The 13,430-nt window shown below is 45.3% G+C and overlaps 1 protein-coding gene across 5 annotated transcripts in view; it reads left to right on the forward strand.

Moving 5' to 3' along the window:
• ltbp1 (latent transforming growth factor beta binding protein 1) overlaps positions 1–13,430 on the forward strand; it is a 383,951-nt gene that overhangs the window by 232,264 nt on the left and 138,257 nt on the right. For all 5 annotated transcript variants that reach the window (XM_078557330.1, XM_078557333.1, XM_078557331.1 and 2 more), the window contains one exon: positions 12,573–12,698. In XM_078557330.1, coding sequence (XP_078413456.1) covers positions 12,573–12,698 — 126 coding nt within the window. The remainder of the gene's footprint in view (positions 1–12,572; positions 12,699–13,430) is intronic.

The following is a 13,430-nucleotide window of genomic DNA, read 5'->3' on the forward strand; positions in this document are numbered from 1 at the left end:
TCTTCCAAGTATTAGGAATACCAAAGTCATTGTCTTTGGTCCCTGCTCCAAACTCCTTTCCCTAACCATTGGCTCCATCCCCCTGCCTAGCAACTGTTTGGCACTAAACCAGACTGTCTGCAACTTTGGGATCATTTTTGACCCAATTGCCTCAAGGGTGGGCAGGCCACCCAATGCCCACCCCATTGCTGGCAAAATTGTGGTGATGGCGGGTGCAGGTGGATAGGTGGCGGGCATGGCACCTACTAGATTTTAAAGCCAGCAGTAGCGGTAAATCCAGCCCACACTTGTTCTCTCTGCAGCTCCAGCGTAATTCCATATGCTGACCCAAATACATCACCAGTCCTAGTGACATATTAGACAATGTCATGAACAAGTCACACCTAAAATGTAAGCAACCTGAAATTTCAGTGCTACAATGCAAAATTTAACCTTCAATTTAACCAAGTGAACATGTGTTCCTTCCTATTAAATTCACACAGGCATTAGGAGGAGGAGGAGGTGGGTGATTCATAGCTTTTATGCAAGACCTTGATAACCTGCTTTACAATGGGCTATCAGCCGGCATTATAGAATTGGCTATTGTGTAGTTTCTCGGAGGAGCTTTGCACTCTGTTTGGAGAAATGCCTTTGTGCACCAAGATAAAAGCAAAAAACTGCGGATGCTGGAAATCGAAAACAAAAAACAAAAATACCTGGAAAAACTCAGCAGGTCTGGCAGCATCTGTGGAAAGGAGCACAGTAAACGTTTCGAGTCCGCATGACTCTTCAACAGAACTAAGGAAAAATAGAAAAGAGGTGAAATATAAGCTGGTTTAAAGGGGGTGGGGGGCGGGGTGGTTGGGACAAGAAAGCTGGATAGAGAGCCAGTGGAATTCTGGTGAAGAGTCATGCGGACTCGAAACGTTAACTGTGCTCCCTTCCACAGATGCTGCCAGACCTGCTGAGTTTTTCCAGGTATTTTTGTTCTTGCCTTTGTGCACTGCTGCCTTTTAAATAATGTGGCTTGCCGTAATCATGTGATCTTAGGTCATCTGGGGCAAAGCAAAGGCTTTGGGCAGAAAAGCTATTTTTACCTACCGTGTGAAATATGGTGTCGGGAGTGTAACGCTGAAACGAAACAGATTTTCGTAGCTGTAAGAGAGCCAGCCACTGTAAGATGGTTGCCAGAGAGATGTTAGACGATGATTCTGATGAATTACGCGACACCCCAGAACGGGTTGGCCCCGTCAAGTCTCAAGATTCGTGCCTATTGGAATGATGACTGCAGAAGGACAGCATCGAGTTAATGTGAAGAGTCGGATAGACACCGGCACCACGTGTGACACCATGAGCTTCTCAGAGCTGTGTGAAGCTGCTCCAGCTGGTGACCTGAGAATGAAGCCATCAAAGGTAAAGTTGAGGTTAAATGATTGGAATGATGCTCAGGCCAAGAGGACAAACTAAGCTGAGAGCTCGATGCAATGGAAAGAAAGAAGATAGTGGACGTTAAGCAAAATCCTCTCAAATCAGCTGAAGCAAGTCAGAAGCTTGGACTGGTAACCCTCCGTGTAACAGGAGAGGTTTTCAGTGTTTCACATGGCTCCAAGCCATTGACTGCTGAACACATCCTGACAAATTACAAAGATGTTTTCATGGGTCTCGGTGCCTTCCTGGTGAATATCATCTTGATGTAGATGAGAGTGAGACCAACTCGGCATCTTCTGAGGAGAGTTCCAGCTGCCCTCAAGTCTAGCCTGAAAGACAAGATAGAGGAGCTTAAAAAGATGGGGGTGATCAAGAAAGTGACAACTGCTTCTGACTAGATTAGCAGCATGGTAGCAGTGAAACAACCTGAAAAGCTGATAGAGTGCATAGCTCCAAAGGACCTCAAAGCTTTGAAGAGATCCCACTACCGCATGCCAACCATTAAGAAATTTTGCTGCAACTTGCCAAGGCAAACATTTTTACCACCTTAGATGCGAAGGGTGGACACTGGCAAGAGAAGCTGGATGAAAACTGCAGTTTCCTGAATATGTTCTGGGCACCATTTGGGAGATCCAGGAGGTTGTGCATGTTGTTTGGCGTTTCCACTGCTCTGGAGTTCGTCAAATGAACCTGAAGCTGAACAAGAAAGAACCGCAGCTTGACTGAGGTCCAGTACATAGTTCATGTGCTGACAGCGAAAGGATTTTGCCCTGATCCTGATGAGAGCTGTAGCAGAGATGCAGCAACCAACAGATGTGAAGGTGGTTCACTGATTTGTAGGATTTGTGAACTACCTAGCAAAGTTCTTGCCCGATTTGTTGCCAGAGTGTGAACTTCTGCACAAGCTCCCTGCGAAAGATGTTCAATGGTATTGGGGCACAGAGCAAGAAGCAGTGTCAGTTACTTCAAATAATTAGTGACAACAACGCCAGTGCTGAGGTACTGTGATTCCAATGGTGAAGTCACTGTGCAGTGTGATGCCAGAGAAACAGGACTTGGAGCAGGGATAACCAATTGCATTTATATCCAGAGTGTTAATGCAAACTGAACGACGCTATGCACAGATTGAGAAAGAGTGCCTGGCTACTGCCTTTGCTTGTGAGCATTTTAATTAGTGCCTGTTAGGGAGAGACAAAGTGATGGTAGAGTCTGACCACAGGGCACTTCAAAGCATCTTTCTCAAACCGCTTCTATCTGCTCTGAAGCACCTGCTAAGGATGTTACTTCGTTTGCAGAGATATCATTTGGAAGTGAAATACAAGCAGCGGAAGTGGATGTACATTGCCGACATGATGTCAGGAGCCGCATTCCCTTTGAAGCAAGTTGATGATACTGGTAGGGTGTGAAATCCCCCAGATTCAGTGGGAAGCAACAGGACGACATGCTCTGCAAGTCATCAGTGCAGCACAGGCACAGAACCTGACAGAGAAGCATCTTGCTCAGATCAAGCAAGCTGCACAACAAGATGCAACTCTCCAAGTAACACAGGAAGTGACGGAAGGATAACCTGAAACCATCAAGGACACATCTGTCGCTATAAGGGAGTATTGGGCAGACAGAGATGAAGCCCAAGATGGGCATCTTCTGTAAAGGAACTAGAGTCATCACTGCTAAGGAGATGAGAAAAGAGATGCTGAAGTGCATCCTTGCAAACCATCAAGGAATCGAGTCCAGTCTGAGGAAGGCAAGCAAGGTGCTCTACTGGCCAAACATGAGCAGTGCAGTGTTTGTAATGAAGATCAAGCTAAGCAAGCTAAAGAGCTGCTAATGACTCATGACATCCCAGACAACCATGGATGAAACTTGGAGTAGACCTCTTCACTCTCACTGGAACTGCTTATCTCGTCACAGGTGACTACAATTCAGACACTGGGAGTTAAACCAGCTGACGTCAATAACCACCAGTGAGATTGTAGAAGGCCTAAGAGCACACTTCAGTCATTATGGCATTCCTGATGTTGTGACATATGGCAATCCCTCTGTTCATGAGTGAAGATTTCGAGCACTTCATGAATGATTGGAAAATCATCTCCTCACTATCCCCAGTCAAATGGAAAGGCTGAGGCAGCGGTGAAAATTACCAAAGGGATCATCAAAAAATCGAGTGGATCCAGCACAGATGTGTACAAGGCAATCCTGGAGTGGAGAAGTAAACCTCCTGAAGGCATGGAAAGTAGTCCAGCCCAGTGACTAATGCCACGCTGCACTCTAACTACTCTTCCATTAGCTCAAAAATCACTGAAGCCAGAAGTGTAACAGGAGTGAGTAACAAAATCAAAGTGAAACGATAGAAAACCAAATTTCACTTTGATAAAGCTGCCAGATTGTTTCCAGAGTTGAGAGTTGGAGAGCTGGACAGAGTGCAAACATTCAACACACTTAATAAAAGTCAGTCCACTTGGCACATGGAACCTGTGTAATGTTCACTTCGATCACACACAGTGAAAGTGAACAACCAGATATGTCGTTGCAACTGCAGACGTCTCTGTGCAACCAGAGAAGCTACTCCTCCACAGCAGACAGCTGATGGGGAAAAGTTGATTTCACCAACTGAACAAGAAAGGGAACGACCATTAGTCCCAGAGGCCAGCTACTCCCCGACAAGTGTACCGGATCAGCAGCAACCCTCACCATGGCAACGATATTCCCCTGAGAATGTTACCCCAGGAACCAGCAGGCACCAAACGAACGACCAACAGCAACCCGCACATGTGCCATAAGAAGACCTGAACACTTTAAAGATCACGTGTGCAATGCATGTGTAGAGACAGATGAAAGTAAGGCAGACTAGAATGAACAGTCTTCCGTTCACGTGGGATAACTTTCTTTATGGACCATGTCCATGGGTAACTTGCAACTGCAACCGATAGTGCAAGCAACATGTTTTTTCCTTCCATGAGAAGGGGGAGTGTTTGGAGAAATGCCTTTGTGCACTGCTGTCTTTTTAGCACTGTGGGCTGCCATAGTCCTGGGGCCTCAAAGTCATCTGGGATAAAACAAAGGCTTTGGGCAGAAGGAAACAGCTCATAAGCTCCTTGCACTCGGTGTCCTTCACTTGTGGATCATTTGCAGCATCAGATGCTTGTTTAAAAATGATCCCTATTGTGGCACGACAGATAGTCTGAGGGAGCGTAGTACACTCTGCTACATTTGTTACACAATCAGCATTTTCACCAAAAACTGATCCAATGTACTGTACTCACGGAGCTTACGCCACTCAATCCAACTTCAGCAGTGTTTTGGCCCTGGTCTGCACTTGAATGTTATTTTCATAGATACATATCAGGAGAAATCATATTCTTGACAGTGCAGTTACCCAGCGAGCATGTACTGTAAATATTTGTTCTGGAGTTGGTCAAATGAAACTAAAAATATATTTGGGTTGCACAAATTAGCACCGCATCAGAATCACTCGAGGTGATGCAACCAAGGATGAAAAAGACTAATGGGGAACTTGGCTTTGTTTTCCTTGGCTGGTGGCATTCCCAGTTGTAAGAGCATGTCAGTTTTAGTATTGGATGATTTGTATGAATGATGCAGGCGAGTGTTCCTGCTGGAGCAATGGACAGCGCTTTCACTTAGTACAGTTTTGCTTTCACTTTTTGTGGCGAACGTATATTTTCTCCCCTCTAACTCCTCTCTTTAGGCCAAGGCGGTTGAAACTGGTACACTGGGCACAACCAAGGGAATGCCAAGCTCCCAAAAACAATCCCCTAGGGAGGAGCTGGAAGAACATACGGACAAGGAGCAGGACTAGGCCACACGGCCCCTCAAGCCTGCTTCACCATTTAATAAGGCCATGGCTGATCTGATAGTAACCTCAAATCTGCCTCCCACCTACCCCCGATGACCTATCACCCCCCCCTTGCTAACCAAGAAGCTATCCACCTCTGCCTTAAAAATGTTCAAAGGCTCTGCTTCCACCACCTTTTCAGGAAGAGAGTTCCAAAGACTCATGACCCCCTGTGAGAAAAAATTGCGCCTCACCTCCGTTTTAAATGGGCGACACCTTATTTTTAAAGAGTGACCCCGAATTCTAGATTCTCCCACAAGAGGAAACATCCTCTCCACATCCACCCTGTCAAGTCCCCACAGGATCTTATGTGTTTCAATCAAGTCGCCTCTTACTCTTCTAAACTCCAGCGGATACAAGCCTAGCCTGTCCAACCCTTCCTCATAAAACAGCCAAAGCACCTCAGACATCCAAGGTTTTTGTTTTAACCAAAAATATATACATTTTTTTTTCCTTCACAAGCCACTACAATTGTCATGCTTCAGTTAACCATAGCAGCATCCTGCTTTGTGAAATCTCAGCTGAGACTGCATACGGTCAACTGATGTTACCTTTTAACTGATAGCCAGGAGTTGTGCACAAATGACCCTGGATGACTTATTTCTTGTGAACATTTTGGCCATGTGGCTACGTGTTCGACCCCCAGTTGGTGCTTTCGCTTCACGAAAGTCAAAGCTCAGGACGCAACACGGGCGAATGATATTATTTGACCAACAGATTTTGGGTGGGGGGGTAAGTGTGGAATTCTTCAGCTACTTTTTCTAGCATCTGGATCAGATGGGAACATCATGAATAAATTCAAATGAGCAGTGGCTGCCCTCATGGATGCAGGGAGGCTAATTTGCAACTTTTGACCTCCCAAATAATGCCACTACCTCTTCCTGGCCACAGGCAATGAGCACTAGAACTCTCAGTTCAAGTAGAATTTAAAAGGGCAAGCAGCTCATGTCAAACATTCTTCTCATAAATGATTTGTTTCTTTTTTTTGCTTTCTTGCAAGTCTCATTCTTAATTGTATCACCAATGTCAGTGAAAGGGGTGGAGGTGGAAGAATTCTCGGCTTGAATTTTATTTGGGAGCTAAACATTTATCGTCGAGTGTGTTTGCCTTGGACTGACACAGGGCTGTTTCCCCGGCTGGAGAGCAGAACTTGGGGTCATAGTCTCAGGACGAGCGGTCAGCGATTTAGGACCGTGATGAGGAGAAATTTCTTCACTCTGAAGGTTGTGAATCTAATTCCCCACTCTGGTGGGCGGTGGATGCTCAGTCATTGAGTATGTCCAATACAGGGGCCGATAGACCTTTGGACACTAAGGGGACCAAGGGACATGGGGAGCAGGCAGGAAAGCGGAGGGAAAGTAGATCAGCCATGTTCATATTGAATGGTGAATCAGGCTTAAGGAGCCAAGTTGGCTTCCTGCACTTAGTTCTTATATTTTTATGTTCTTATTTAGCCTACAGGACGAGGAGGATCGAAGGGGTTAACAGCAGGCTCACAGGTGGTGTGTACCCCTTTGTTCCCTTGCGCCCCCAACAGAGTGTAGAGGCCAAGAAGAACGTTCTTAGACTAAGATGCCACTAACCATTTCTGCAGGTGTTGACAAAGGCAGATAGAAATGACTGTGGGGACCTGTGTTCTCAGGGTCTGCATCAGCAGTGAGGCAGATGCCAAACTTTTGCATCTGCTGTAAAGATACCCGCAGCCACCGTGTAGCAAAGGGCTTGCACTGATAGGTCATATTAGTCAGCTGTGTCCTGTAACTTGACTGTACCACCTTGTGAACCGAGCGTAGCAATGACCAGTGGAATGGTACCTTGGAGTGATGGAACGAGTAACGAACTAACAGGCAGCTCACTCATCATTACCTTGACTTCAGCCATCAAACAGGGGGATGAATGATGGGGCTACTCATTCACTTTTTCGCTGACTTATGCCTGTGCTCGCTGCCGCTTAATCTTCTGTTGATGGGTGGAAATACCTTATCAGACTATCCAGAAGTTTTCTGATTTTTTGCTTCTCTGTTGCGCCATTCATTTTAATTTCTCCTCATCCTGTCCATTTATTTCTTTGCAATTTTCATCCTCTGCTACTCGTCTCATTTGTAGACATGTTGGGGGAACAATTTGTCCATTTAACAGGCATAAAACGTGGGCAAAAAATGAACAGTTTTGTGGGGACTACGTTCCCTGCCTCAGGCTTCAAATATGTTGAAAACCATATTGTCCCGGATGATATTCAGACACCCTGGCAGTTTTCTTAAATGGCTGTTGGGCTCCTTGTGTAATGAGTGCCCTAGCACCAGTTTAAGGACCCTGTTCTGAAAGTAGGAGATCAGCCATGATCACATTGAATGGCGAAGCTGGCTTAAAAAATAGACGGAGCCTATTCAGGCTCTACAATAGTCAAACCATTTGACCTCTTAAGCACCTACCTGAGGGTCGCTGCATTTGTATGCCCACATATTGCTAGTTTCATGGGAATGAGGCTTCAGGCCCAATCTTGGGAGATTCTCGGGCCTACCTCTTTGGACACACACACACAATGAAGTTGTTCTGACTGTTTCACTCTCAAAGTTCGATGCTAGCCAGTTTTCTCTCCCCAATCTGAGTTTTGCTGAAAAAAAGAGTTATGTTGAAGCTTTTCGTCTTGCACTCATCAGAACACTTCACAAGAATACCAATATAAGGGGGAAAACAACAATTTATACTGTATGAGAAGAGAGTGCTGATTGGTTGACATGTGGACTCTGATTGGCACCTTGGTATTGCCATGGATAATGCACCAGTGATGGTGACTGATATCATTGCCCTGAGGAATGAGTCAGTGGATGGCTGTCATTTATTTTGTTTAGCTGACTCATTACTCAGAGCAATGCCTTGACCAATCAGGGTCAAGCTGCCCGGTTTAAATTTCCAACAATGCTTGGCAGTTAACTGTCACTCACCTTATCTGGTGCATTCTCCATGGCCACACATCTACCAATCAGAGTACACTTGCCAATCAATCTGCACTCTCTTCTCATAAAGTATAATTGTTGTTTTTCCCCTGATATTGGTATTCTTGCGAATTGTCCTGATGAGTGCAACATGAAAAGCTTTGACATGTCCCTTTATCAGCAATACTCAAGTTCGGTACTGCAAACAACGATTTGTAAACTCTGGAAATAATTATGTAAATAAGTTTTTTTGCACCAGAAAGTTGAGCGTTACCTGCACTTGTGATTCGATCTGCAGTTGAAGTGCATGCCAAGTTAGAACTGACTTCTACCCGAAGACAGACATTGCCCAGGAATCTGCTAATATGCTCCAGGGTTGGTTGGTACCAGGTTGAACGAGCTGCTGAAAAGCTCAGCCCACCAGGACTCTCATCAAGCAGGAAAATCTAGGGAAGGGGTGTAATTGGTAGAAAGTATGCTGTCAGCAGAATGCATGATTACCTGTACAAGGGAGTTGAACAACATTTTACAAGAATATGGGAAATGGGGCTGTGGATACTTCTTTCAGAGAGCAAGCATGCGCTTGATGGACCGAAAGGCAGTTTTCTGTGCTGCAGAATTTGACGATGTTTGTGGATCTAGGTGATGAATGCTGAGTGATAATGGGGAACCTCACTGCGGAGCTCTCCCTGTCTTTGCCTGAGGCCCACAGACTCTCCATCTAGGCTCACAGGATGGCTCCAGGAGCAGAAAGTCTGATGGATTTTGCCTCTCCCTGATCCTGGGGGAAATGGGGTTAATTATAGTGTTTCCTACTACAATCTGGGATGGGATGAGCTAACTCGGCTTAGAGCAGGGATGTGACTCAGGCCATTCTGAATTGCAAGGTGAGCTGTGCTAACTGAGCCCTCAATTACTTGTTGGTGGCACTGGGAACATCGAGTCATGGTTATTCATCAACAGAGAAGCACAGACAGTGCACTTGTCATTTTCTGATGTCCATTATAGCAGCCAAAGTTGCCGGCTACCAGAAGGTTACACGGAAAGCTCCTCGGGCCCCACATCTTTGCATTTATCTCAATTTCTGGTAATGCCTTGGAAGCAACAATTTAAAAAGAGTTTAAGAAAACAGCACACGTGTAGTTTGTACATGTGTAGCACAGATAAGGGGAAAGCTGCACGAGGGAGAAATGAATAGGAGGATAGGTTGATAGGATTAGATGAAGCTTGCTGTCCTCTTGGTGAAAGCAGTGTAGTACACTGACTGAAATCAGGTATTACACACAATAGCGCAGAAACAGGCCATTTGGCCCAGCTGGTCCGTGCTGGTATTTTTGCTGCACATGAGCTTCCTCCAGCCCCGCTTCATCTGATATTATCAACCTATCCTTCTATTCATTTCTCCCTTGTGCAGCATTCCCCTTATTTGTGTAACTACACATGTGCTGTTTTCTAAAACTCTTTTTAAATTGTTGCTTCCAAGGCATTACCAGAAATTGAGATAAATGCAAAGATGTGGGGCCCAAGGAGCTTTCAGAGTAACCTTCTGGTAGCCGGCAACTTTGACTGCTGGCAATGGGCGTCAGAAAATGACAAGTGCGCTGTCTGTGCTTCCCTGTTGATGAATAACCATGACTTGATGTTCCCACTGCTGCCAGCAAGTAATTGGAAAATTGGCCCCAAAGTGACTTTGTAGGCAATTACAATTCCCTTTGTATCCAAACATTTCCTGATCTCTTTTCTTTTAATCCTAAGAGGTGAAGTGTACCTCACTCCAGAATGCCCAGGCCCTGCCAGAACAGGATACAGATGTTTTTCTCCTGCTCATTTATATAGGGGTTCTACTGTCAGTGCTGCTCCGAAATGTCCATTATGTATGAAAATTGGCCAGGGTTTTCTCTCTCCTTCCACCTGCCTTCTGCTTCTGTGCCTCTCCTTACTTACACAACCAGGGTTAGGAAGGCATCATGTCAGGGAATACAAGCTTACTCACGTTTTCTAAACAATGTGGAGTGTTTACACCACATACTGAAGTTACCCACTGATTTGTAAAGGAGGTGTCAAACTTTGTGCAACCATTAACACACTCTTGTGAAGTGGGAGAGAGGGGGAAAAATTGATCCAAAGTAATTTTTTGGCTGCCATAGCTTTGATTTTGATGTGAGTCATTGGATACAGAATAAACTACATTAGAGCGAACAGGAATGTTTGTGTAACTGGAACATTGATTTAGAACTAGATATTATCAGAGGAGATCCTAAATTGGCTTCACTGTACAATGTAAATGGTGATGTGAAATTAACTGCATCAAATATATAGTGTTGTGCACCAATATTATGGAGTTGGAGTGTGTATTTATTTTACTTACCTTTATTATAAACTAAAGGTTTGTCTTGCTCTTTAATTGGTCTGTAAGGATTTACATATTTATTTTGCGTTCATGTAAATCAGATTAGAGTGGTGAAGCAATCAATTAGCTTCAAGCTTGCACAGTGAGCAAGTGGTGCGGGCCCTATTTACGAGGCTGCCGATTAGTTGCCAGTTAGTTCTGCTTTTGATCATGACACACCATTCAGCGTACACAATGAAAGTCCACCCCTACCAACTTTCCTGCACAGTTCTAGGTCAACAACGTCTCCTAATGTTGATTCATAGCAAAGTGTGAGAATGTCATCCTCGCCATCCCATCAACACCAGGGTGGGGAAGGAATAATGCCAATAATGTTGGGTGTATTTGGACATCAAACAGGAATAGTCTTGGGCGAAACCCTTTTAATAGTCTGGCCTTGGCGTCTTCATCTGAAAACAGTGATTTTGTGAATGGGAAGAGCAGACTGTGATTCACCATTCATACATTTTCCAGAGCAGGCCACACTCATGCACGCAAAGCTTCAACAAGAATGACATTGAGGAACCTAGACGTATGTGTTATTAGGATTATGGGGGAATGCAATAGACAGTATGCTTCCCTTTTAAATGTTGGTTTTACTTGTAGTAAAGCATAACAATGATTGCTGTACTAGAGCATTTTTTCCATAGCTGTAATTGAGCTTCATTGGCAGTGTCTTCAGCCCATCAGATGGAAGTCAAAGAGTTCAAAGTAAAGGAACACGATGCACATGATATGGAGGACAGTAAACATTCCCACCGCTGTGTGAGTAGTAACATGCAGCAGGAGACCCTGACCCAGAGTCCTCCAGTAAACCCTCTTGTAAACCCATCAAACTGTGGGTGCTGAGGCTGCCATAAAAACTAAACATTGGGCAAACATCATGGTCAAACTCAGCATCTTCAAAAAAACAAACAAGCAAGTTGGATTCTGTAATGACAGCATGCTTTTGTAGAGCAGGGAGGTTAAAGTTATCATCTTGCTCATTTCAGTTCTTAGGAAGGTTTGATTCCTGGGCAGCGTAACTGGGGAGTCTGTGCTGCCCTGCCATCATGTTGCAGGAGCTTCTATTTCCATTTCCAACATTTTTCCATTGAAGTTAAAACCAAGATTAAATTGATGAATTTGCAGCATGATACCTTATAGTATTTCCTCCTCTTCTACAAACTTAACAAGTGTAGTAAGGTAATTTGGTCCCTTTGCTGGGCAGGACTGGGCAATTAGAAAGAGTAGACAGAAATTGTTCCCATTGGTTAAGAGGTGGGAACCAGGGCACATTGATTTAAGGTGATTGGCAAAAGAACCAAAGGCGGCTTGAGGAAAATCTTTCTTACACAGCGAGTGGTTACGATCTGGAACGCGCTGCCTGAAAGGGTGGAAGAGGCAGATTCAATTGTTGCTTTCAAAAGGGAAATGGATAAGCATCTGAAAGAAAAGAACATTGGAAGGCTGTGGGGAAAGGGAAAGGGAATGGAATTAGCTCAATTGCTCTTGTAGAGAGATGGCAGGGGCCCGACAGGCCGAACAGCCTCCTTCTTCACTGAAACCGCTCTATGATTCACTACCACTCATTTCATACCCCCAGTGAAGTTCATCACTGCTAACACTCCCCCTTTCGAGTTGAAATAAAAACAGAAAGTGCTGGAAAAACGCAGCAGGTCTGGCAGCATCTGTGGAGAGAGAAACAGAGTTAACATTTTCAAGTGCAATAGAACTCTTGAACGGAGTCCCGAAGAATTGAGCTTACTTTTAAAAATACTTTTTACCAAGACGCAGATTGATGCAGTTCACACTTGTACAGCAGATGGTGGTAAACATTTCACTGAAGTCATTATATAATTACAAATGGTTGTTATTGCATGAGGAAAAATTCTCCTGATGATGGCAAGCTTGCTCACTGTTTCAGCTATAGGTTTGTGGTCTAATAGACAAGCGGAACGTCAATATTTTCACATACTTACTGAAATGTGTAATGTTTGGTTTCCAGAAATTGACGAGTGCTCAGTGAGTCCGCGAATCTGTGGACCCGGCCAGTGTATCAACCTACCAGAGGGATACACGTGTAACTGCAACCCAGGATATCAGCTCAACGCCGTGAAAACTGCATGCATCGGTAAGACATCATAGCCTAGATTTTCCCCTTTTGGTGTAACTGTACCAGAGAGGCTATTGGCAGGTTTTAGACTGAAATGGAAGGGTACTGCTTGCATTCTGTTTTCTTGGCATAGCTTCAAGGTGCTGATTCAGACAGAGCCGGGGTGTCCCAGAGGAGGAGGCGCATGGGAAATTTAAAGAGACGGCAACCATTAATGGAGAGATTGACCATAGGGTGTCAAAGGCCCTTGGCAAGCCATAAAAGCCACCTCAGCTCTTTATCAACCTGTGCCAATCCTTCACGGCAGAGGGCTAGGTACATAGACAGGCACAAGTGAAGGGGAAGACCATCCGGGTTCAGGCACCACTTCGCAGATTGACAACTGTTCAGCCCAACATTCTGTCTGCAGGTTGAAGCGCTTACATGGACAGTGGTCTCCCATGCTGCCTCCTGGCACCATTCCCATTGGTCAACATTGTATCATTCCCATAAGGAAGTGGAACCAGGGGGAGTATTTTCCCCTCGTTGGGTGACTGTGGCGGGTGGGCCCATGAGCGGCCGCGAGACAGCCCACCACCTGCGCTCGGGCCCCCACCGCCATTTCAAGCTGGGTTGGCCAATTAACGGCCAGACCGCGTGAAACGTGCGCTGGGAGCCTCAGCACTGCCGAGGGGTGGGGGCGGGCGGAGCACGAGCGCTGAAGTTTGCGCATGCGCGGGGGGGGTCGGGGGGGTCCTCACTGAAAGCTCC

This window comes from Cetorhinus maximus, chromosome 14, assembly GCF_964194155.1.
Source record: "Cetorhinus maximus chromosome 14, sCetMax3.hap1.1, whole genome shotgun sequence".
NCBI lineage: Eukaryota > Metazoa > Chordata > Chondrichthyes > Lamniformes > Cetorhinidae > Cetorhinus > Cetorhinus maximus.